Source organism: Salvelinus alpinus, chromosome 15 (genome assembly GCF_045679555.1).
Source record: "Salvelinus alpinus chromosome 15, SLU_Salpinus.1, whole genome shotgun sequence".
Classification (NCBI taxonomy): Eukaryota; Metazoa; Chordata; class Actinopteri; order Salmoniformes; family Salmonidae; genus Salvelinus; species Salvelinus alpinus.
Window position 1 is genome coordinate 35255003 of NC_092100.1, and position 22085 is coordinate 35277087.

The 22085-nt window shown below is 41.4% G+C and overlaps 1 protein-coding gene across 2 annotated transcripts in view; it reads left to right on the forward strand.

Moving 5' to 3' along the window:
• Positions 1-22085, forward strand: part of LOC139539968 (semaphorin-3E-like) — a 56359-nt gene that overhangs the window by 17761 nt on the left and 16513 nt on the right. For both annotated transcript variants that reach the window (XM_071343421.1, XM_071343420.1), the window contains exon 2: positions 15716-15876. In XM_071343421.1, coding sequence (XP_071199522.1) covers positions 15716-15876 — 161 coding nt within the window. The remainder of the gene's footprint in view (positions 1-15715; positions 15877-22085) is intronic.

Genomic DNA, 22085 nt, shown 5'->3' on the forward strand with positions numbered 1-22085 from the left:
ATCACAAGAACGGTGAGCAAAAATCCCAGAACCACACGGGGGGACCTGCAGAGAGCTGGGACCAAAGTAACAAAGCCTACCATCAGTAACACACTACGCCGCCAGGGACTCAAATCCTGCAGTGCCAGACATGTCCCCCTGCTTAAGCCAGTACATGTCCAGGCCCGTCTGAAGTTTGCTAGAGAGCATTTGGATGATCCAGAAGAAGATTGGGAGAATGTCATATGGTCAGATGAAGCCAAAATATAACTTTTTGGTAAAAACTCAACTCGTCGTGTTTGGAGGACAAAGAATGCTGAGTTGCATCCAAAGAACACCATACCTACGGTGAAGCATGGGGGTGGAAACATCATGCTTTGGGGCTGTTTTTCTGCAAATGGACCAGGACGACTGATCCGTGTAAAGGAAAGAATGAATGGGGCCATGTATCGTGAGATTTTGAGTGAAAACCTCCTCATCAGCAAGGGCATTGAAGATGAAACGTGGCTGGGTCTTTCAGCATGACAATGATCCCAAACACACCGCCCGGGCAACGAAGGAGTGGCTTCGTAAGAAGCATTTCAAGGTCCTGGAGTGGCCTAACCAGTCTCCAGATCTCAACCCCATAGAAAATCTTTGGAGGGAGTTGAAAGTCCGTGTTGCCCAGCAACAGCCCCAAAACATCACTGCTCTAGAGGAGATCTGCATGGAGGAATGGGCCAAAATACCAGCAACAGTGTGTGAAAACCTTGTGAAGACTTACAGAAAACGTTTGACCTCTGTCATTGCCAACAAAGGGTATATAACAAAGTATTGAGACTTTTGTTATTGACCAAATACTTATTTTCCACCATAATTTGCAAATAAATTCATAAAAAATCCTACAATGTGATTTTCTGGATTTTCTTTTCTCATTTTGTCTGTCATAGTTGAAGTGTACCTATGATGAAAATTACAGGCCTCTCTCGTCTTTTTAAGTGGGAGAACTTGCACAATTATGTACATATATATATATATATACAGTGTTGCTGACTAAATACTTTTTTGCCCCACTGTATATATATATATATATATATATATATATATATATATACAGTGCCTTCGGAAAGTTTACAGACCCCTTGACTTTTTACACATTTTGTTACATTACAGACTTTTTCTAAAATGAATTAAATAATAAAAATATCTTCAGCATTCTACACAAAAAAAAACATAATGACAAAGCAAAAACTGGTTTTAGACATTTTTGCACAAACAAAAATATCCTATTTACATTACTATTCATACCCTTTGCTATGAGACTCAAATTTGAGCTCAGGTGAATCCTGTTCCCATTGATCATCCTTGAGATGTTTCTTCAACTTGATTGGAGTCCACCTGTGGTAAATTCCAGAGATTGGACATGATTTGGAAATGCACACAACTGTCTATATAAGGTCCCACAGTTGACAGTGCACATCAGAGCAAAAACCAAGTCATGAGGTCGAAGGAATTGTCCGTAGAGCTCCGAGACAGGATTGTGTCGAGGCAAAGATCTGGGGAAGGGTACCAAAATTCTGTAGCATTGAAGGTCCCCAAGAACACAGTGGTCTCTATCATTCTTAAATGGAAGAAGTTTGGAACCACGAAGACTCTTCCCAGAGCTGGGCTCCCAGCCAAACTGAGCCATCGGGGCAGATGGGCCTTGGTCAGGGTGGTGACCAAGAACCCGATGCTCACTCTGACAGAGCTCTAGTGTTCCTCTGTGGAGATGGGAGAACCTTCCTGAAGTACAACCATCTCCACAGCACTCCAACAATCAGGCCTTTACTGTAGAATGGCCAGACGTTAGCCACTACTTAGTAAAATGCACATGACAGCCCACTTGGAGTTGGCCAAAATACACCTAAAGTCTCTCAGACCATAAGAAACAAGATTATCTGTTCTTATGAAAGCAAGATTGAACTCTTTGGCCCGAATGCAAAGTGTCACATCTGGAGGAAACGTGGCACCATCCCTATGGTGAAGCATGGTGGTGGCAGCATCATGCTGTGGGAATGTTTTTCAGTGGCACGGACTGGGACTCGGGGGAAGGTTCACCTTCCAACAGGACAACGGCCCTAAGCACACAGCCAAGACAACTCAGGAGTGGCTTTTGGACAATTCTCTGAATGTCCTTGAATGGCCCAGCCAGAGCCCGGACTTGAATCCGATCGAACATCTCTGGAGAGACCTGAAAATAGTTGTGCAGCGATGCTCCCCATTCAACCTGACAGAGCTTGAGAGGATCTGCAGAGAAGAATGGGAGAAACTCCCCAAATACAGTTGTGCACCGGGGCCTCCCACTCCTCTTTCTATTCTGGTTAGAGATAGTTTGCGCTGTTCTGTGAAAGGAGTAATACACGGCGTTGTACCAGATCTTCAGTTTCTTGGAAATTTCTCGCATGGAATTGCCTTCATTTCTCAGAACAAGAATAGACTGACGAGTTTCAGAGAAAGGTCTTTGTTTCTGGCCATTTTGAGCCTGTAATTGAACCCACAAATGCTGATGCTCCAGATACTGAACTAGTCTAAAGAAGGACAGTTTTATTGCTTCTTTAATCAGTACAACAGTTTTCAGCTGTGCTAACATAATTGCAAAAGGTTTTTTTAATGATCAATTAGCCTTTTAAAATAATAAACTTGGATTAGCTAACACAACGTGCCATTGGAAAACAGGAGTGATGGTTGCTGATTATGGGCCTCTGTATGCCTATGTAGATATTCCATTAAAAATCTGCCATTTCCAGCTGCAATAGTCATTTACAACAGTAACTATGTCTACACTGTATTTCTGATCAATTTTATGTTATTTTAGTGGACAAAACATGTGCTTTTCTTTCAAAAACAAGGACATTTCTAAGTGACCCCGAACTTCTGCACGGTAGTGTATATATACTGTATGTGTGTTAAGCATATTTTAAACCACTTCAGAGTGCCTTCTAGAATATGGCGAGAGGACATCAGCTGTCTTTACTATAAGGTTTTACTGCGTGGAAGTATGTTAGAAATATTTAAGGTATATGTGGTTTAAGTAGTGTAGTGGTGAAGTTTGTCCGATGAAAGCTTTTAGCAGCTCACTGTTGGAGTTGTCTGAGAGGAACATTTTTCACTACAAAATGTTAGCGACAGCAGTTTATCTTAGTGAACATGTCTGACATTAGCTCTATCTAAACAATCTGATATCATCACCTGAACACTTTAAGAAATAACATATATATATATATACTGTGCTTCAACTTTGACATAGCTATTCCCTTCCTGAGCCATTTAGAGTTTGTCCATTTTAGAGAGTTAGCACATTTTAGGCCTTTCCACCGTTTGCGTTCTGATCATTTCTGATCATCCATAGCTCTGTTCCACCCTTATGCCTTATTCCTCTGTTCAGTTGTTGATGTTCTACTGTGCAATGTGCAAGTAGTAATTACCAGTAGGGAGCCCCCCTCTGAGCGGTAAAATAACCCTTCCCTCCCAGACTAGAACAGAAGAGAGCTGCTGTATATGTTTAACTGTCTTAAATGGTTTAAGCTGGAGGTGGGTTTGTGATGATGAACGAGTTGGGGAATACCAGTGTTGCATGAAGTCCTTTGTTTGTTAGGCGAAATGCTGTATCTTTTAAATTAGGGTGATTTTTCTCATTAAATATAATGTGTTAAGTGAGGAGCTGTATTAAGTCTGTTCCGCCTACTCTATAATTACTACTATTCTCCCCACTGACTGGTTCAGCTCTGGTGATAAAACAGAAATAATACAGTTTTATAAAGTCTTTATATAGTACTTAAACTACCTGGAGAGGATGTGAGAGGACGATGTTCTGAATCACCTCAGGGGATCTCTCTCTCTCTCTCTCTCTCTCTCTCTCTCTCTCTCTCTCTCTCTCTCTCTCTCTCTCTCTCTCTCTCTCTCTCTCTCTCTCTCTCTCTCTCTCTCTCTCTCTCTCTCTCTCTCTCTCTCTCTCTCTCTCGTGGAGTTTGCAGAGATTTTGGATGTAACTTTTTAGGTCCGTTACTATTAAGCATTATTAATAATTATGAAACTATTGGCCAACAAAGGTACTGTTAAATTACAATCTCTCTCTCCCTCTCTCCGTGTTGAGTGTGCTCCGTAGCTCATTAATATCGTGTCCAGAAGGAGAAACAACTGGCAAGACTTTGACTTCTGCTCTGACCTTTTCACTGTACAAACACCAGGGTGAGAGAGAGGGAATGAGGGGACGCAGAAGGTGAAATGGTCATGGGGTGCAGGATCTAGGGGTGGGGTATTGAGGGTGAAAGGAAGGGGGTTAGGGATGAGGCAGCGGTGATGTGAGGTAATGCCTTTGATCAGGCAGCACATTGCAATCTGTTTGCCTATAGCTAGCAGGCCCTATATTTCCTCACTTTAAATGAACCTCAGCCTTTACTATCGCCACAGACACACCATGAAGCAGAGGGTTTAGGGTTCTAGAGAGGAATTTTGCTGGGGGGTCTACTTTACTAGCTGGGCTTTAATCTAACTCCATCATTATAGACTCTCTGTAGACTCTAAGAGACTATGTCTCTGTGTGTCTGACGTGACCAGGGCTCAAAAATATTAGTGCTCTGATGTCTGTCTCTCCTTTGGGCTACAACAAAGTTTGACACCCCATAAAACACTGCAAACTCTATTCACATCAAACTTAAAACAGAGTTGGGGTGAACCACATGAAAGTGTGTTTGTTCTGTTGTTGTTCTCTACAGGCAGTATTATGTCAGGCAATCTGGTTCTCCTGCTTTCCAGATGTACACACTCATTCAAAGATCAGAGGTCGCTTCTCCAACCTTCTCTTCTCCTTCTTCTGTTGTCATCCCTACTCTTTTTCTCTGCTTTCCCAACTCTCTGTTTTAACTCACCACCACCTCTTCATCTACCCCTCTACCCCTGATACCCACACTGCCATTCTCGTGTCCTCTTCCCCTCTCTTCTCTCTTCTTCCCCAGCTCCTCTCTTCTACCCTAGCCCGCCCTTGTCCCCCTCCCCGTCCTACTCAATGTGGCTCTTATTTTAGTCTGTGACATCATTCCCCCATGTGTGGTGGTCCGGGAGCCCTCCCAAAACGTGGACCTGAACTGATCATTTGGGTACATGTTCAGGGATGTTTGGGGTTCTTTTGGTACTTTGGGGTTCTTGTGGGTACCTGTTTTGGGTTGTTTTGGGTACTTTTAGGTACTTTGGGGTTCTTGTGGGTACCTGTTTTGGGTTGTTTGGGGTACTTTTAGGTACTTTGGGGTTCTTGTGGGTACCTGTTTTGGGTTGTTTGGGGTACTTTTAGGTACTTTGGGGTTCTTGTGGGTACCTGTTTTGGGTTGTTTGGGGTACTTTTAGGTACTTTGCTGTTCTTTTGGGTACCTGTTTGGTGATGTTAAGGGTACCTTTGGGCAGTTGTGGAAAAACTATCCAATTGTCATACTTGAGTAAAAGTAAAGATGCCTTTATAGAAAATGACGTAAAAGTGAAAGGCACCCAGTAAAATATGACTTTAGTAAAAGTCTAAAAGTATTTGGTTTTCAATATATTTAAGTATCAAAGTATGTGTAATTGCAAAAATATACTTACATACCAAAACTAGAAATAAAAGTAAATCATTTCAAATTGCTTACAATAAGCAAACTAAACTGCAAAATGTTATTGTTTTTATTTTATTTAAGAATAACCAGGGGCACACTCCAACACTCAGACATGCAAAGAAGCATTTGCGTTTAGTGAGTCTGCCAGATTAAAGGCAGTAGTGATGACCACGGATGATCCCTTGATAAGCGTGTGAATTGGACCATTCCCTGTCTTGCTAAGCACTGAAATTGTAATGAGTCCTTTTGGGTGTCAGGGAAAATGTATGGAGTGAAAAGTACATCATTGTCTTTAGGAATGTAGTGAAGTAAAAGTAGTCAAAACTATAAATGTTAAAGTATAGATACCTCAAAAAACTACTTGAGAAGTACTTTAAATTATCTTTAACTTCTTAAGTACTTTACACCACTGTTTTTGAGGACTTTTGGGTTCATTTTGGGTAACTGTTTGGGGTGATTTTGAGTACTTTCAGTTATTTTAGGTACCTGTTTGGGGTTATTTTGGGTACTTTTGGGTTCATTTTGGGTTGTTTGGAAAGATTAGTAGGACCCCCTGTGGTTAGTGCTGGCAAGACATCAACTTTTTCCAACAAATAGAATCATAGATGGGTGGGTTGTTTAACAACTTTTGTGTAAAACAGACGAGGTTGTCATAGAATCAAAGGACACCGGCTCTAACGCTCGTCGGATGTGGCAGGGTTTGCAAACTATTACGGACTACAAAGGGAGACCCAGCCACGAGCTGTCATGGCTCATATCAACACCATCATCCCGGAAACACTGGACCCACTCCAATTCGCATACGGCCCCAACAGATCCACAGATGACGCAATCTCAATCGCACTCCACACTGCCCTTTCCCACCTGGACAAAAGGAACACCTATGTGAGAATGCTGTTCATTGACTACAGCTCGGCGTTCAACACTATAGTGCCCACAAAGCTCATCACTAAGCTAAGGACCCTGGGACTAAGCACCTCCCTCTGCAACTGGATCCTGGACTTCCTGACGGGCAGCCCCCAGGTAGTAAGGGTAGACAACAACACATCTGCCACCCTGATCCTCAACACTGGGACCCCTCAGGGGTGCGTCCTTAGTCCCCTCCTGTACTACCTGTTCACCCATGACTGTGTGGCCAAACGTGACTCCAACACACACATTAAGTTTGCTGACAACACAACAGATCACCAACAATGATGAGACAGCCTATAGGGAGGAGGTCAGAGACCTGGACAGTGTGGTGCCAGGACAACAACCTCTATATCAGTCAATCAATCAAATGTATTTATAAAGCCCTTTTTACATCAGCTGATGTCACATAGTGCTATCCATTAATGTGAGCAAAACAAAGGAGCTGATCATGGACTAGAGGGCTGAACAGGTCCCTATTAACATTGACGTTGCTGTAGTGGAGCGGGTCGCGAGTTTCAAGTTCCTTGGTGTCCACATCACCAACAAACTGTCATGGTCCAAACATACCAAGACAGTCGTGAAGGGGGCACGACAACACCTTTTCCCCCTCAGGAGACTGAAAATATTTGGCATGGGTCCCCAGATCCTCAAAACGTTCTACAGCTGCACCATTGAGAGCATCCTCACCGGTTGCATCCCTGCCTGGTATGGCAACTGCTCGGCATCTGACCGTAAGGCGATACAGAAAGTAGTGCGTATGGCCCAGTACATCACCGGGGCCAAGCTTCCTGCCATCCGGAACCTATATACTAGGCTGTTTCAGAGGAAGGCCCTAAAAATTGTCAAAGACATCCAAAGTCTTGTTGCTAGCTTTCTGGCCATCCAGAATCATAACAACACACGGCCTTCTGCCTCTGTGATGTGCGTGCATCGTTTTCGTGACGTTGTTCGGCAACCTGTCTATTGCCTTTAACTTTCCCGAGGTTCATGTTTTATAGACTCTGAGCAAGAATCTGTATTTCTCTCTAACTAACTGTTTCCCTCGCTTCGCCACTGTTGAGTAAAATAAAGGAAGCCTTGTTTCCTCCCAGTCTGATACACTCTGCGCTGTGCTCCAGTAGGAATACAGTTACAGAGATGCCATGGTAGGGATTTAAATAGTTTATTATGATTTAATTTCTCTAAATCTCCCCTGCAATCTCTCAGCACTTCACAGGCGGGTGATGAAAGGATTAGTCATGAGGGAGTCTCTCTTTTTTCTCTCCTTCTGTTTTCCATTTGATGTGGGAGCACAGTCTCACTCTCATTTGTTTTAGCAAAAGACACACTCCCTCATTCACTACTTAGCTGGAGAGAGTGACAGTGAGGAGAGACACACACACACACACACACACACACACACACACACACACACACACACACACACACACACACACACACACACACACACACACACACACACACACACACACACACACACACACACACACACACACAGAGTTACACAGACGCACACAGTTACACAGTAACACACACCAACCAGCTGCAGAAGATGACAGAGAGGAGAGGAGTAGAAATCTCCTTACTGTGTCTATAGAGACTGAACAGCAGTAACTGCTTTAGATAATTATACACTGTTTGACTTTTGTTAGCTATGCATGTCTCAGCATGATCAAATGATCGTCCTATTTACTTCACTCACTTCCTGTAATCATTATCATCATCACCATCATTATCACCACCACCACCATCATTATAATGGTTGTTATCAGCATGTTCAGTGTCCTCTTCATTGTCACCTTCATCCTTATCCTTATCTTCAATCTCATTATTAAGGACTTTTGATTTGGTCCAGTGATGTGTTAACTTCCTCATATCTCCAGAGTGCCCATTTTTATTTATTTATAAACTTGTATTTTCCCAATGGTGCCACGAGTACAAACATTTTCTCACAAACAGGAAGATTTTCTTTTACATGACAAATAAAACAAGAAGAGTTCAAATAACCACAAGGCACAACCTCGACACCACAATTTCAACAAATAAACCACCTCAATCAATCGAAACAACTGTAATCCTCAATAAATTCATTCAACACCAGTCTTAAACTGTTCCAGTGGCACCAGTGAATCAATAATTATGTAGGTTATTCCTACAATTTTGGGCATTAAAACTAAAGGAGGATTTACCTAAAGACCAGATGGACCTCAAGAGTTTACCAATCATGCGAGCGGGTTTGGTAGCTCATTCTGTTATACGTTAGCAAGGAGGTTAGGTAAGTTGGAAGCTTGTGTAGTAGGGCTTTGTAAACAAAAAGGGAGTAATGAAGTGATCTACGGGACTTTAATGAGGACCAGTCAACCTCTTGATACAGGATGCAGTGGTGAGTATTAAAACTGTCACCTGTGATAAAGTGAAGCGCCCTATGGTAGATGGCATCCAACAGTTTAAGTGTAGTGGCTGCTGCAATCTGATAAATAGTGTCACCATAGTTAAGAACTGTCAGGAAAGTTGACTGTATAATCTGCTTCCTGCTATTTAGAGAGAGGCTAAATCTATTTCTAAAAAAGAAGCCCACGTTAAATCTTAGCTCTTTAACTAGCTCATCCACATGTTATTTAATTAATGAACATGAATTGTTTGTCAATTCAAATGCCCAGATACTTATAGGCCGGTACCCGATCGATGGGAGAAGAATCCAATGAGTAAATGTGTAGTTCATCTGAAACATTAGAGAACTAGAGAATTAGAGAACAACATATATTTAGTCTTGCCCAGTGAATGACACGCTCTGTCCTGCTCCACTTCACCTGTCTGTCCTTGTCAGCGTCAGCTGAATCATTACTCATTCCATATGTGTTTCATCTGGAGGTGTGTGTGTGTGTGAGTCCCACATACGTGTGTTTTCGCATCATGTGTCTGCTCGCGTTAGCATGCGTGCATGTGTGTGTTTGTACACGTGCACGCATTTAAGAGCTGTAACTGGCTGGATTAGATAATTACAGGAAGCGTGTCTGGGCGCTGGCATAACACCACTGCCACATCCCCTCTGTCTCTACCTTAAAGATCCAAGAGCACAAAACACACACACACTGTTTGAGATCAATGATGCTACCAGAACAATCAGACTAATCTCAATCCTAACAGCACCTAGAGATATAATACCTCTTAAAACAAACCTTAACTCTGCTTGTACCACATAGATCTCTCTTGCTAGCACAACCAAGAGACTGGATCTAAAATCTGAAAAATAAACAGAAACTATCTGTCTCTACCAAGATATCTAATCCTATAAAGACACTCTGTCTCCAGATGTAATGCTACTAAAAACAGATGCTGAAATAACAAATAACAGAATCCCCATCCTGAAACACTGGCATTTAGAAAGCCCTGTAGGTGTTTGAAGTAACTTAAACCTTGACATATAACTCCATAGAAGTTGTGTCTGAGGAGATGGTGAGGGTAGCCAGGAGTATTCTCCTCTCCTCAGTGCAAGAGAAAATGGCAGCTCCAATTTGGGAAAGGGAGGAAAACAGAGGGTCTCATTTGATCATATAAATCAACTGTGTGCTAGACTGCTCTGCCTGACACTATGAAGCTTTAGGGGGTTTCCTAACACACTACAGACCCTGTCTCATCCAATTCTGTGCTTCAGGGCCCATGGGAAGTGGCCCTCTCTGGGGTGGTAGCTTCTGGCTCTGGTCCTTCACCTCCAGACCTGGGCTCTAGAGCTGTAGACATGATAGAAGGACCACCTTACGGGTTTGATTAGAGAGAAAATACACAGAGTAAGCAAATGTTAAGAACACCTGCTTTTTCTATGACATAGACCAGTGTTACTCACAATTTTTTGTAAAGGGGACACTTTGGGTTGAGACAGAGGGCCGCACAGATCATTAATTTGTTGTATTCTTTCTTCCAATATGATCAATTATCAATTGAGAGCAAATTCAGAACAATAGAGCACATGCAATTGATTACTCTGTGTGTGTGTGTGTGTGTGTGTGTGTGTGTGTGTGTGTGTGTGTGTGTGTGTGTGTGTGTGTGTGTGTGTGTGTGTGTGTGTGTGTGTGTGTGTGTGTGTGTGTGTGGGGGGGGGGGGCACGGGCACGGGCCTTTGTGTGTGTGTGAACCATGTGTTCAGTCACTATTAAACTTCCCCACCCTAATCAAACTCATGGTCTAGAGACACACTACTTTCACTTTAAGATAAATAAATAAATAACTAAAACTAAGAGATAAAGGCAGAAGGATGATGTTCCCCCTAGTTACTGACCTACTGCCAGTTTTGCATTATTCCAAAAATGGTTAAGGTTAGGATTTGTGGACTGTAAGCTGATACTAGATCTGTGCCCAAGGACAGCCGCTACCCAGGGTCAGATAAAGACAACACTTCCGCTTCCTGTCTGATGAAAGGAATTCCTCCCCTCAGGACAGCTGATAGGCTGGGCTGTGAGGATCAAATAACCCTTTCAGCAATCACAACATCTTTCCCAGACATCCAAGTTCTTACCAATGCTCTTCTTATGCTCTTCTGGGAGAAGCTTTGGGATGTTACTAGTGTTCTTTCTGATATATCTTTATCTAGGTCAGAAACTCTGTAATGCAAAATGTATCTTCAAGTTCATATAACATATGATACAACAAAACATTAACCATGTACGAGCTATATTAGCATTAATACCGTAGGTTCTGTCTCTGATTCATCTGGCTTGCATTACTTTGCTTTACTGTAAATGCTGTTGAAAGATTACATTTTTAGTCATTTAGCAGACGCTCTTATCCAGAGCGACTTACAGTAGAGTGCATACATTTTATTACATTTTTTACATACTGAGACAAGGATATCCCTACCGGCCAAGAGCAGACGCTCTTATCCAGAGCGACTTACAGTAGAGTGCATACATTTTATTACATTTTTTTTTTACATACTGAGACAAGGATATCCCTACCGGCCAAACCCTCCCTACCGGCCAAACCCTCCCTAACCCGGACGACGCTATGCCAATTGTGCAATTGTGCTGCGACAGAGCCTGGGCGCGAACCCAGACACACCACATACGCTGCTGCTACTGTCTATTATCTATCCTGTTGCCTAGTCACTTTACCCTTACCTACAGTACATTTACATTGCTACCTCAATTACCTCACACCCCTGCACATCGACTCGGTACTGGTACTCCCTGTATATAATTGTTTACTCATTGTTATTCGTTATTTACTGTGTATTTATTCCTTGTGTCACTATTCCTAATAATTTAACATTTTTGTATCTTTAACTCTTCATTGTTGGAAAAGGACGTGTAAGTAAGCATTTCACTGTTAGTCTTCAATCATGTCAGGGGTTGCAGGGTAGCCCAGTGGTTAAGAGCATTCAGAGATTAATCGAAAGGTTGCTGGTTTGAATCCCTGAGCCAGCTAGGTGAAAAATCTGTGCAAGGCAATTAACCCGAATTGCTCCTGTAAGTCGCTCTGGAAACCAGTGTCTGTTAAATGACTGAAATGCTTGAGTGAGCTCTTCACTGCCTCTATTAGAGGGGGACTGCCCCCTCCTATTGAAGCCACTGAAGTTGAAGGCTGACCGCAGGCCTTGTTAGTGGAAATCTCCCAAATTTTTGTAAATGAAAAAATGTCAATCTTCATCTTTTTTTGAAGACAATCATGGTAACAATAATTGCTTTTAATATGTATGTCCTTGAACTGATTATTTTAAAATTGCACACAAATGAAGGATAATTTAGTTGCTAATGGCAGCCTGCAGTACCCCGGTCGGCCTTCAACTTGAGTTACACATTGAAGCAGACTGAGTGGCACAGCGGTCTAAGGCACTGCATCGCAGTGCTAGAGGTGTCACTACAGACCTGGGTTCGATCCCGGGCTGTATCACAACCGGCAGTGATTGGGAGTGCCATAGGGTGCCATAAGGCCTGCGCTCAGCCTTCAACTTCAGTGGCTTCAATAGGAGGGGGCAGTCCCCCTCTAATAGAGGCAGTGAAGAGCTCACTCAAGCATTTTAGTCATTTAACAGACACTGGTTTCCAGAGCGACTTACAGGAGCAATTCGGGTAAATTGCCTTGCACAGACCAGTGTGTGTTTTCTACATTGTAGAATAATAGTGAAGACAACAAAACTATGAAATAACACATAGGGAACTTTTGTAAGGAACAATATTTTCCAGTTTACAATATTTTCCAGTTTGGGTACGTAGTGTTCAACAAATCAAAATATATTTGAGATTCTTCAAAGTAGCCACCCTTTGGCTTGATGACAGCTTTACACACTCTTGGCATTCCCTCAACCAGCTCCACCTGTAATGCTTTTCCATCAGTCTTGAAGGAGTTCCCACATATGCTGAGCACTTGTTGGTTGCTTTTCCTTCACACTGCGGTCCAACTCATCCCAAACCATTTCAATTGGGTTCAGGTTGGGTGATTGTGGAGGCCAGGTCATCTGATGCAGCACTCCATCGCTCTCCTTCTTGGTCGAATAGCCCTTACACAGCCTGGAGGTGTGTTGAGTCATTGTCCTGTTGAAAAACAAATGATAGTCCCACAATCGGCAAATCAGATGGGATGGCGTATCGCTGCAAAATGCTGTGGTAGCCATGATGGTTAAGTGTGCCTTGAATTCTAAATAAATCACCGACAGTGTCACCAGCAAAGCACAGCCACACCATCACACTTCATCCTCCATGCTACACGGTTAAGTGTGCCTTTATCTTGGCCATGTCGCAGTTGTAAATGAGCTTGTTCTCAACTAGCCTACCTGGTTAAATAATCACCCGACCTGAACCCAATTGAAATGGTTTGGGATGAGTTGGATGCGGAAATCATCTGTTCACCTACTCTGCGTCTCATAGCGATTGGAACCAATAATCTCAAATTTGGACTCATCAGACGAAGGACAGATTTCCACCGGTCTAATGTCCATTGCTCTTGTTTCTTGGCCCAAGCAAGTCTCTTCTTCTTATTGGTGTTCTTTAGTAGTGGTTTCTGTGCAGCTAATTGACCATGAAGGCCTGATTCACGCAGTTTCCTCAGAACAGTTGATGTTGAGATGTGTCTGTTACTTGAACTTTGTGAAGCATCTATTTGGGCTGCAATGTCTGAATCTGGTAACTCTAATGAACGTATCCTCTGCAGCAGAGGTAACTCTGGGTCTTCCTTTCCTGTGGTGGTCTTCATGAGAGCCAGTTTCATCATAGCGCTTGATGGTTTTTGCAACTACACTTGAAGAAACTTTAAAAGTTCTTGAAATGTTCTGTATTGACTGACCTTCATGTCTGGTTGAAATAATGCCAAGAATGTGCAAAGCTGTCATCAAGGCAAAGGGTGGATACTTTGAAGAATCTCAAATATATTTATAGAATATAGAATCTCAAATCTCAAATATGTAGACAATGATGTAGACAATTACATTGATGGAAGCCACAATATGTCTGCAATATTAAAGCTGATCAACCACCTACAAAACAAACAAAAAAAGAAATTATATATATATAAAAATAAACCTCCTTGTCCTCCCGTCACCATAATCTTTGGTAGTACTCACAGAGGCTCTATGCAGCAGCAACAACAGGCTCTCTGACGTCATTTCACCTCTCGGTTAACTGTTGGTGCGCTGACCGTGGAAAAAACAGAAATACTTGAAAGGATTGTCTTTGGCAAAATGTCATCCTAAGTTCTGATATTTTTTACTTTGAAATCTGCTGGGTCTCCAATATGATGCCACTCACTTTTTAACTGGGTAGTCTATTTGTTATTCCACTCACTTGTAGCTAGCTGTATAGTCCTTTTTTTGTTGGTCTTGACTCTTGACTAGGAGGCCTGTTCAATAATTTCACAGCAGAATTACCTTTCGTAAGGCTTGCTCTCTAATGTTTCGGTTTGGTTTGCTAACTAGCTAGTGCCGTCATTCAAAATGGCACACAAAGTTTGTAATAACAGAAGCTAATTAGTTATGATTGGCAGCCCTAACGATATATAAAGTTGAGGCAAAAATATTTATCTTTTGATGATGAAAATGTAATATTCAACTTCAAGCTTTACCTGACAAACATGAGGCTTCAGATTTTATTTTAAAGACAATCCCGGAACATGCATGAACCCCATAACCTTTCCCCAGGTGAAGCATCCCAGAATCTGATTGCGCCCTCTCCTGGCAAGGATACATTTTACAGTGCCACCTTCTACATTAGACAAGGACAGTTTTTCTATTTCTCTAGTTCAACAGCAGGTAGCCTGATCATGCAGACTCAGAGGTACATATCCTCAGGCTCTGTATCACCCAGGGTCTTTATCTTGTCATTACATCATTGGTTTTATAGAGGGTTTCATTTGTGGGTATTCATTCAGCACACACACATGTAAGCGACCAGGAGACCCATGAGGCAGCGCACAATTGGCCCAGCGTTGTTCGGGTTAGGGAAAGGATTGGCAGGCCGGGATGTCCTTGTCCCATCGCACTCTAGCAACTCCTGTGATGGGCTGGGCGAATGTACGCTGACTTCAGTCGCCAGTTGTACAGTGTTTCCTCCGGCACATTGGTGCGGCTGGCTTCCAGGTTAAGCGAGCAGTGTGTCAAGAAGCAGTGCGGCTCGGCAGTGCCGTGTTTCAGAGGACGCATGGCTCTCGACCTTCGCCTCTACCAAGTCTATACGGGAGTTGCAGCTATGGGACAAGACTGTAACTAATAATTGGATATCACGAAAAAGTTGTAAAAACACACAAAAAAATGCATAAACTGACCAGGTGAATCCAGGTGAAAGGTACAGTAGGATCCCTTATTGATGTCACTTGTTAAATCCACTTCAATCAGTGTAGATGAAAGGGAGGTTAAAAGAAGGATTTTTAAGCCTTGAGACAATTGAGACATGGAATGTGTATGTGTGCCACTCACTGGTTTGTGTCAAGAATAAATAGGCAGATAAATATTTGTTTTGTGTTTCGACCTACTGGTTTACCTTTTTTTGTGGCAGCAGGTCACAAATGTTGCTGATGGTATTGCACACTGCGGTATTTCGCCTTACAGATACGGGAGTTTGTCAACAGCAAATTTGAATTTTTTGTGGGTTTGTGCAATTCTATGGTCGTACATTTGGCAGGAGGTTAGAAATTGCATCTCGGTTTCCACCTCATTTTCTCTCTCTCTCTCTCTCTCTCTCTCTCTCTCTCTCTCTCTCTCTCTCTCTCTCTCTCTCTCTCTCTCTCTCTCTCTACAGAACTATGGGAGTTGAACAGGACGTGGGTGTTCCAGGGACCAGGTCCCTCCCTGCAAACCCAGACCATGATGTTGGACGAGGCCCATGAGAGGCTGTATGTAGGGGCTAAAAACACCCTGTACTCCCTCAGCCTGGAGAGAGTTAACCACCAACACAGAGAGGTAGGCCTGTCTGTCTGTCTGTCTGTCTGTCTGTCTGTCTGTCTGTCTGTCTGTCTGTCTGTCTGTCTGTCTGTCTGTCTGTCTGTCTGTCTGTCTGTCTGTCTGTCTGTCTGTCTGTCTGTCTGTCTGTCTGTCTGTCTGTCTGTGCGTGTGTGTGGAGGTGATTTGAACTCTTGCACCTCCAGGTCAGTAGGTTACCCAAACAGAGTGTATATATTTGTGTATTTATTATGTTACTAAAGTTAGGACACAAAGTCCTTCCATAAAGAGCACAGCTGGACACAGAGAGGAGAGAGATACTGCCATATGCCCAGTCTCCAAGTCCCAACAACATCTCATAGGCTACGTGAAATTGTCTCCATAATGTATTACTAATAGTTCTTCAGCACTATACACACGTGTAATAATAAATATTGGCCAATAGAATCGGTGGGACTGGCTGTCAGATCTGACTGTTTCCCTGAGGTGGATGAAGTAGTAAATAATTGTGTTATAATGAGGTGTTATGAACTTTAGTTCTGTTTAATTACGTTACACGATGACATACAGAGGAGGATAAGTTACAACTGACCATGGAACATATCTGTAATGTAGATTTCTACGTGTAAAATAATGTGATTATTATTGTCCATTTCCTACTGAGTTATATGAGGTCTTATGTTTATTATTATGTTTTAATCTGTTCTCTTGAAATTCCATAGTATCACTGATAATATATTTAATAATATATTTTATGATGATAGAGAGTGATTTGGTGCTGATGTTTTCCATACAAACATGTTGCTGTGTCCTAACTTGACCCTTTAGAATTACAAAGATTCACTATGTTTACTAAACTCTTAGAATTACTGGTGGCTCCAGGAACCCTGGAGATCCTCAATGAACCCCTTGAGTTCTTCAAGGAACCATTGCTAGTAAATGGTTCATTTTTGCACCTTTGGTTAGTTGAGGGGATCTTGGAGGAACCTATTTCGTATTTGGTATTTTATTAGGATCCCCAATAGCTGTTGCAAAAGCAGCAGTTACTCTACCTAGGGTCCACACAAAACATGAAACATGATACAGAACATCAATAAACAAGAACAGCTCAAGGATAGAACTACATTTTTTTTTTAAGGCAAACGTAGCCTACATATCAATGCATACACACAAACTATCTAGGTCAAAGGGGGGAGAGGCGTTGTGCCTTGATGTGTTGCTTTGTCTGTTCTTTGAAACCAGGTTTGCTGTTTATGTGAGCAATATGAGATGGAAGTTCCTTGCAATAAGGGCTCTATATAATAATGTATGCTTCCTTAAATTTGTTTTGGATTTGGGGACTGTGAAAAGACCCCTGGTGGCATGTCTGGTGGGTTAGGCGTGTTTGTCAGAGCTGTGTGTAAGTTGACTGCAAACAATTTGGGATTTCCAACACATGAATGTTTCTTATAAAAAGAAGAAATGATGCAGTCAGTCTCTCCTCAACTCTTAGCCAAGAGTGACTGGCATGCATAGTATTTATATCAGCCCTCTGATTACAATGAAGAGAAAAACGTGTCGCTCTGTTCTGGGCTAGCTGCAGTTTAACTAGGTCTTTCCTTGCAGCACTGGACCACACGACTGGACAATAATCAAGATTAGACAAAACTAGAGCCTGCAGATCTTGCTTTTTGGAGTGTGGTGTCAAAAAAGCAGAGCATCTCTTTATTACGAACAGACCTCTCCCCATCTTTACAACCATTGAATCTATATGTTTTGACCATGACAGTTTAAAATCTAAGTTAACGCCAAGTAATTTAATCTCCATAACTTGTTCAACAGCCACACCATTCATTACCAGATTCAGCTGAGGTCTAGAACTTAATAAGGAATGATTTGTACCAAATACAATGCTCTTATAATTATAGATGTTCAGGACCAGTTTATTACCGGCCACCCATTCCAAAACAGACTGCAACTCTTTGTTAAGGGTTTCAGTGACTTCATTAGCTGTGGTTGCTGATGCGTATATGGTTGAATCGTCACCATACATGGACAGACATGCATTGTTTAATGCCAGTGGCAGGTCATTGGTAAAAATAGAAAAGAGTAGAGGGCCTAGAGAGCTGCCGTGCGGTACACCACACTTTACATGTTGGACAATAGAGAAGCTTCCACTAAAGAAAACCCTTTGAGTTCTATTAGATACCGTATATAGCTCTGAATCCAGAATATGGCAGAGGTTGACAAGCCATAGCACATACGTTTTTTTCAACAACATGTTATGGTCAATAATTTCTAAGGCTGCACTGAAATCTAACTGTACCGCTTCCACATTCTTCTTATTATCAATTTCTTTCAACCAATCATCAGTAATTTGAGTCAGTGAGGTACATGTTGAGTGCACTTCTCTATGAGCATGCTGAAAGTCTGTTGTTAATTTGTTTACAGAAAAATAGCATTGTATTTGGTCAAACACAATTTTTTCCAACAGTTTGCTAAGAGCTGGCAGCAAGCTTATAGGTCTGCTGTTAGAACCAGTAAAGACTGCTTTACCGCTCTTGGGTAGCATAATTATTTTGGCTTCCCTCCAGGCCTGAGGACAAAGACTTTCCTCTAGGCTCAGATTAAAAATATGACAGATAGGAGTGGCTATAGAGTCAGCTACCATACTCAGTCGCTTTCCATCTAAGTTGTCAATGCCGGAGGTTTGTCATTATTGATCGATAACAATCATCTTTCCACCTCTCCCACACTAACTTTACAAAATTCAAACGTGCAATGCTTTTCTTTCATTAATAGTTTTTTATGCATGAAAACAATTGCTCACTGTTCGTTGTTGGCATTTCCTGCCTATGTTTGCCCACTTTGCCAATGAAGTAATCATAAAAAAATGTGGCAATATCATGTGGTTGTGTGATGAATAAGTCATCTGATTCGATGAAAGATGGAGTTGAATTTGTCTTTCTACCCATAATTTCATTTAAAGTACTCCAAAGTTTTTTTCCATCATTCTTTATATCATTGATCTTGGCTTCATAATACATTTTCTTCTTATTTCTTTTGAGTTTAGTTACATCATTTCTCAATTTGCAGTAAGTCAGACAGTCTGATGTGCAGCCAGTCTTAATAGCCACTCCTTTTTCCCCATTTCATTCAACCATGCAGTATTTCAATTCCTCATCAATCCATGGAGCCTTAACAGTTCTAACAGTCAGTTTCTTAAACTTCTTGTGGCTGCAGGGGCAGTATTGAGTAGCTTGGATGAAAGGTGCACAGAGGTGCCCAGAGTAAACGGCCTGCTCCTCAGTCATAGTTGCTAATATTTGCATATTATTAGTAGTATTGGATAGAAAACACTCTGAAGTTTCTAAAACTGTTTGAATTATGTCTGTGAGTATAACAGAACTCATATGGCAGGCAAAAACCTGAGAAGTTCCACTTCCTGTTTGGATTTTTTCTGGGGGTGGCAGATTTTCAACCAAGCTCTCATTGAAATTACAGCGAGATATGGATGAGTTGTCACTTCCTACGGCTTCCACTAGATGTCAACAGTCAATAGAACTTTGTCTGATGACTCTAATGTGAAGAGGGGCCGAAGGAGACAGGAATTAGTCACCACTGCCACGAGCTGACCATGCTTTGACCACGCGCGTTCAAGTGATAGGCAGCTCCGTTCCATCGCTCAACTGAAGTCAATCTAATTCTCCGGTTGGAATGTTATTCAAGATGTATGTTAACAACATTCTAAAGATTGATTCAGTACATCGTTTGACATGTTTCTACTGACTGTTACGGAACTTTTGGACATTTCGTCACGTTATAGTGGACTATAGTGACTTTGGAAATGTTTACCAAACGTGCTAACCAAAGTAGCTAATTGGACATAAATAACGGACATTATCGAACAAATCAAGCATTTATTTTGGACCTGGGATTCCTAGGACTGCATTCTGATGAAGTTCATCAAAGGTAAGGAAACATGTATCATGTATTTTCTGGTTTCTGTTGACTCCAAAATGGCTGCTAATTTTATTATATTTCTGAGCGCCGTCTCAGATTATTGCATAGGTTGCTTTTTCCGTAAAGTTTTTTTGAAATCTGACACAGCGGTTGCATTAAGGAGAGGTATATCTATAATTCCATGTGTATAACTTGTATTATCATCTACATTTATGATGAGTATTTCTGTTGAAACGATGTGGCTATGCAAAATCACTTGATGTTTTTGGAACTAGTGAAAGTAACGCGCCAATGTAAACTCAGAGTTTTTGATATAAATATGAACTTTATCAAACAAAACATGCATGTATTGTGTAACATGAAGTCCTATGAGTGTCATCTGATGAAGATAATCAAAGGTTAGTGATAAATTCTATCTCTATTTCTGCTTTTTGTGACTGCTATATTTCGCTGGAAACATGGCTGTGCTTATTGTGGTTTGGTGGTGACCTAACATAATCGTTTGTAATGCTTCCGCTGAAAAGCATATTTGAAATCGGACACTTTGGTGGGATTAACAACAAGATTACCTTTAAAATGATATAAGACACATGTATGTTTGAGGAATTTTAATTATGAGATTTCTGTTGTTTGAATTTGGCGCCCTGCACTTTCACTGGCTGTTGTCATATCGATCCCGGTAGCAGTCAATATTTAGGTCCCCAAGAACGTAGACCTCTCTGTTTACATCACATACATCATCAAGCATTTCACACATATTAGTTACATACCTAAAATAACTTCAATCTCAACTCTGAACCTCGAAGCCAGTTCCACTGCTTTTTTTCATTGTTCCCCTTTAATCAGGGACTGATTTAGATCTGTGACACCAGGTGTGTGCATTTAATTATCAGATATTAAATGAAACCAGCAGGCTCCGGACACCATAGAGTAAGAGTGAAATACCCCTGCTATAATGTATTAATTAAAGGAAAATTACACCCCAAAACTATCTTTTGATATTTGTTTCATTAGTCCATTGTTGACATAGTCCCAAAATGTTTTGCTTGTCAGCAATCAAGTTTTCAAGATATGTAGTGTTCAAAATACAGATATCGTACCATGATGATGCAAAACACAGCATCATATGATGAAATTTGCATCATACATGGATGATTTCTGTAATTTGAAAGTTACATATCTTGAAAGCTTGATAGCTGACAACAAAATATTTGGGAATATGTCTATCTTTTCAGACCCAGGAAAGGTCTGGAAATAGCCCACATTAAAACAGTACCAGTCAAAAGTTTGGACAGACCTACTCATTTAAGGGTTTTTCTTTATTTTGCAGCAGGTCTGATTCACACAGTCTCCTCTGAACAGTTGATGTTGAGATGTGTCTGTTACTTGAACTCTGTGAAGAATTTATTTGGGCTGCAATTTCTGAGAATGGTAACTCTAATGAACTTATCCTCGGCAGCAGAGGTACCTCTGGGTTTTCCTTTCCTGTGGCTGTCCTCACGAGAGCCAATTTCATCATAGCGCTTGATGGTTTTTGTGACTGCATTTGATGAAACATTCTAAATTCTTGACATTTTCCGCATTGAATGACCTTCATTAAAGTAAGGATGGACTGTCGTTTCTCTATGCTTATTTGAGCTGTTCTTGCCATAATATGGACTTGGTCTTTAAACTTCTGTATACCACACCTACCTTGTCACAACACAACTGATTGGCTGAAATGCATTAAGAAGGAAAGAAATTCCACAAATGAACTTTTAACAAGGCACACCTGTTAATTGAAATGCATTCCAGGTGACCACCTCATGAAGATGGTTGAGAGAATGCCAAGAGTGTGCAAAGCTGTCATAAAAAGCAAAGGGCGGCTACTTTGAATAAAAAAATATATTTTGATTTGTTTAACACTTTTTGGGTTGTTTTTCATAGTTTAGATGTCTTCACTATTATTCTACAATGTAGAAAATAGTAAAAGTAAAGAAAAACCCTTGAATGAGTAGGTATGTCCAAACTTTTGACTGGTACTGTACATGTGACCGTTTCAGGAAACTAGGCGTATGTCGCGGGTCACTACCTCACAGGAGAGCCGTTTGAACGTAAACTTTTTTTTTTAATCAAAATGCGTTTTTTGGCAGAAATGCCTTCTGGAACATGTGAACTATCACGTGCCTTAATAATAAACTTGCACACCATTTATAAATACGAATTCAATTAAATTACAAGCCTAGTTGGTTTAGCCTAGTAGCCATGGTTGGCTGAGATAATGAGTGGGCTTGACATGCCGAGAGATG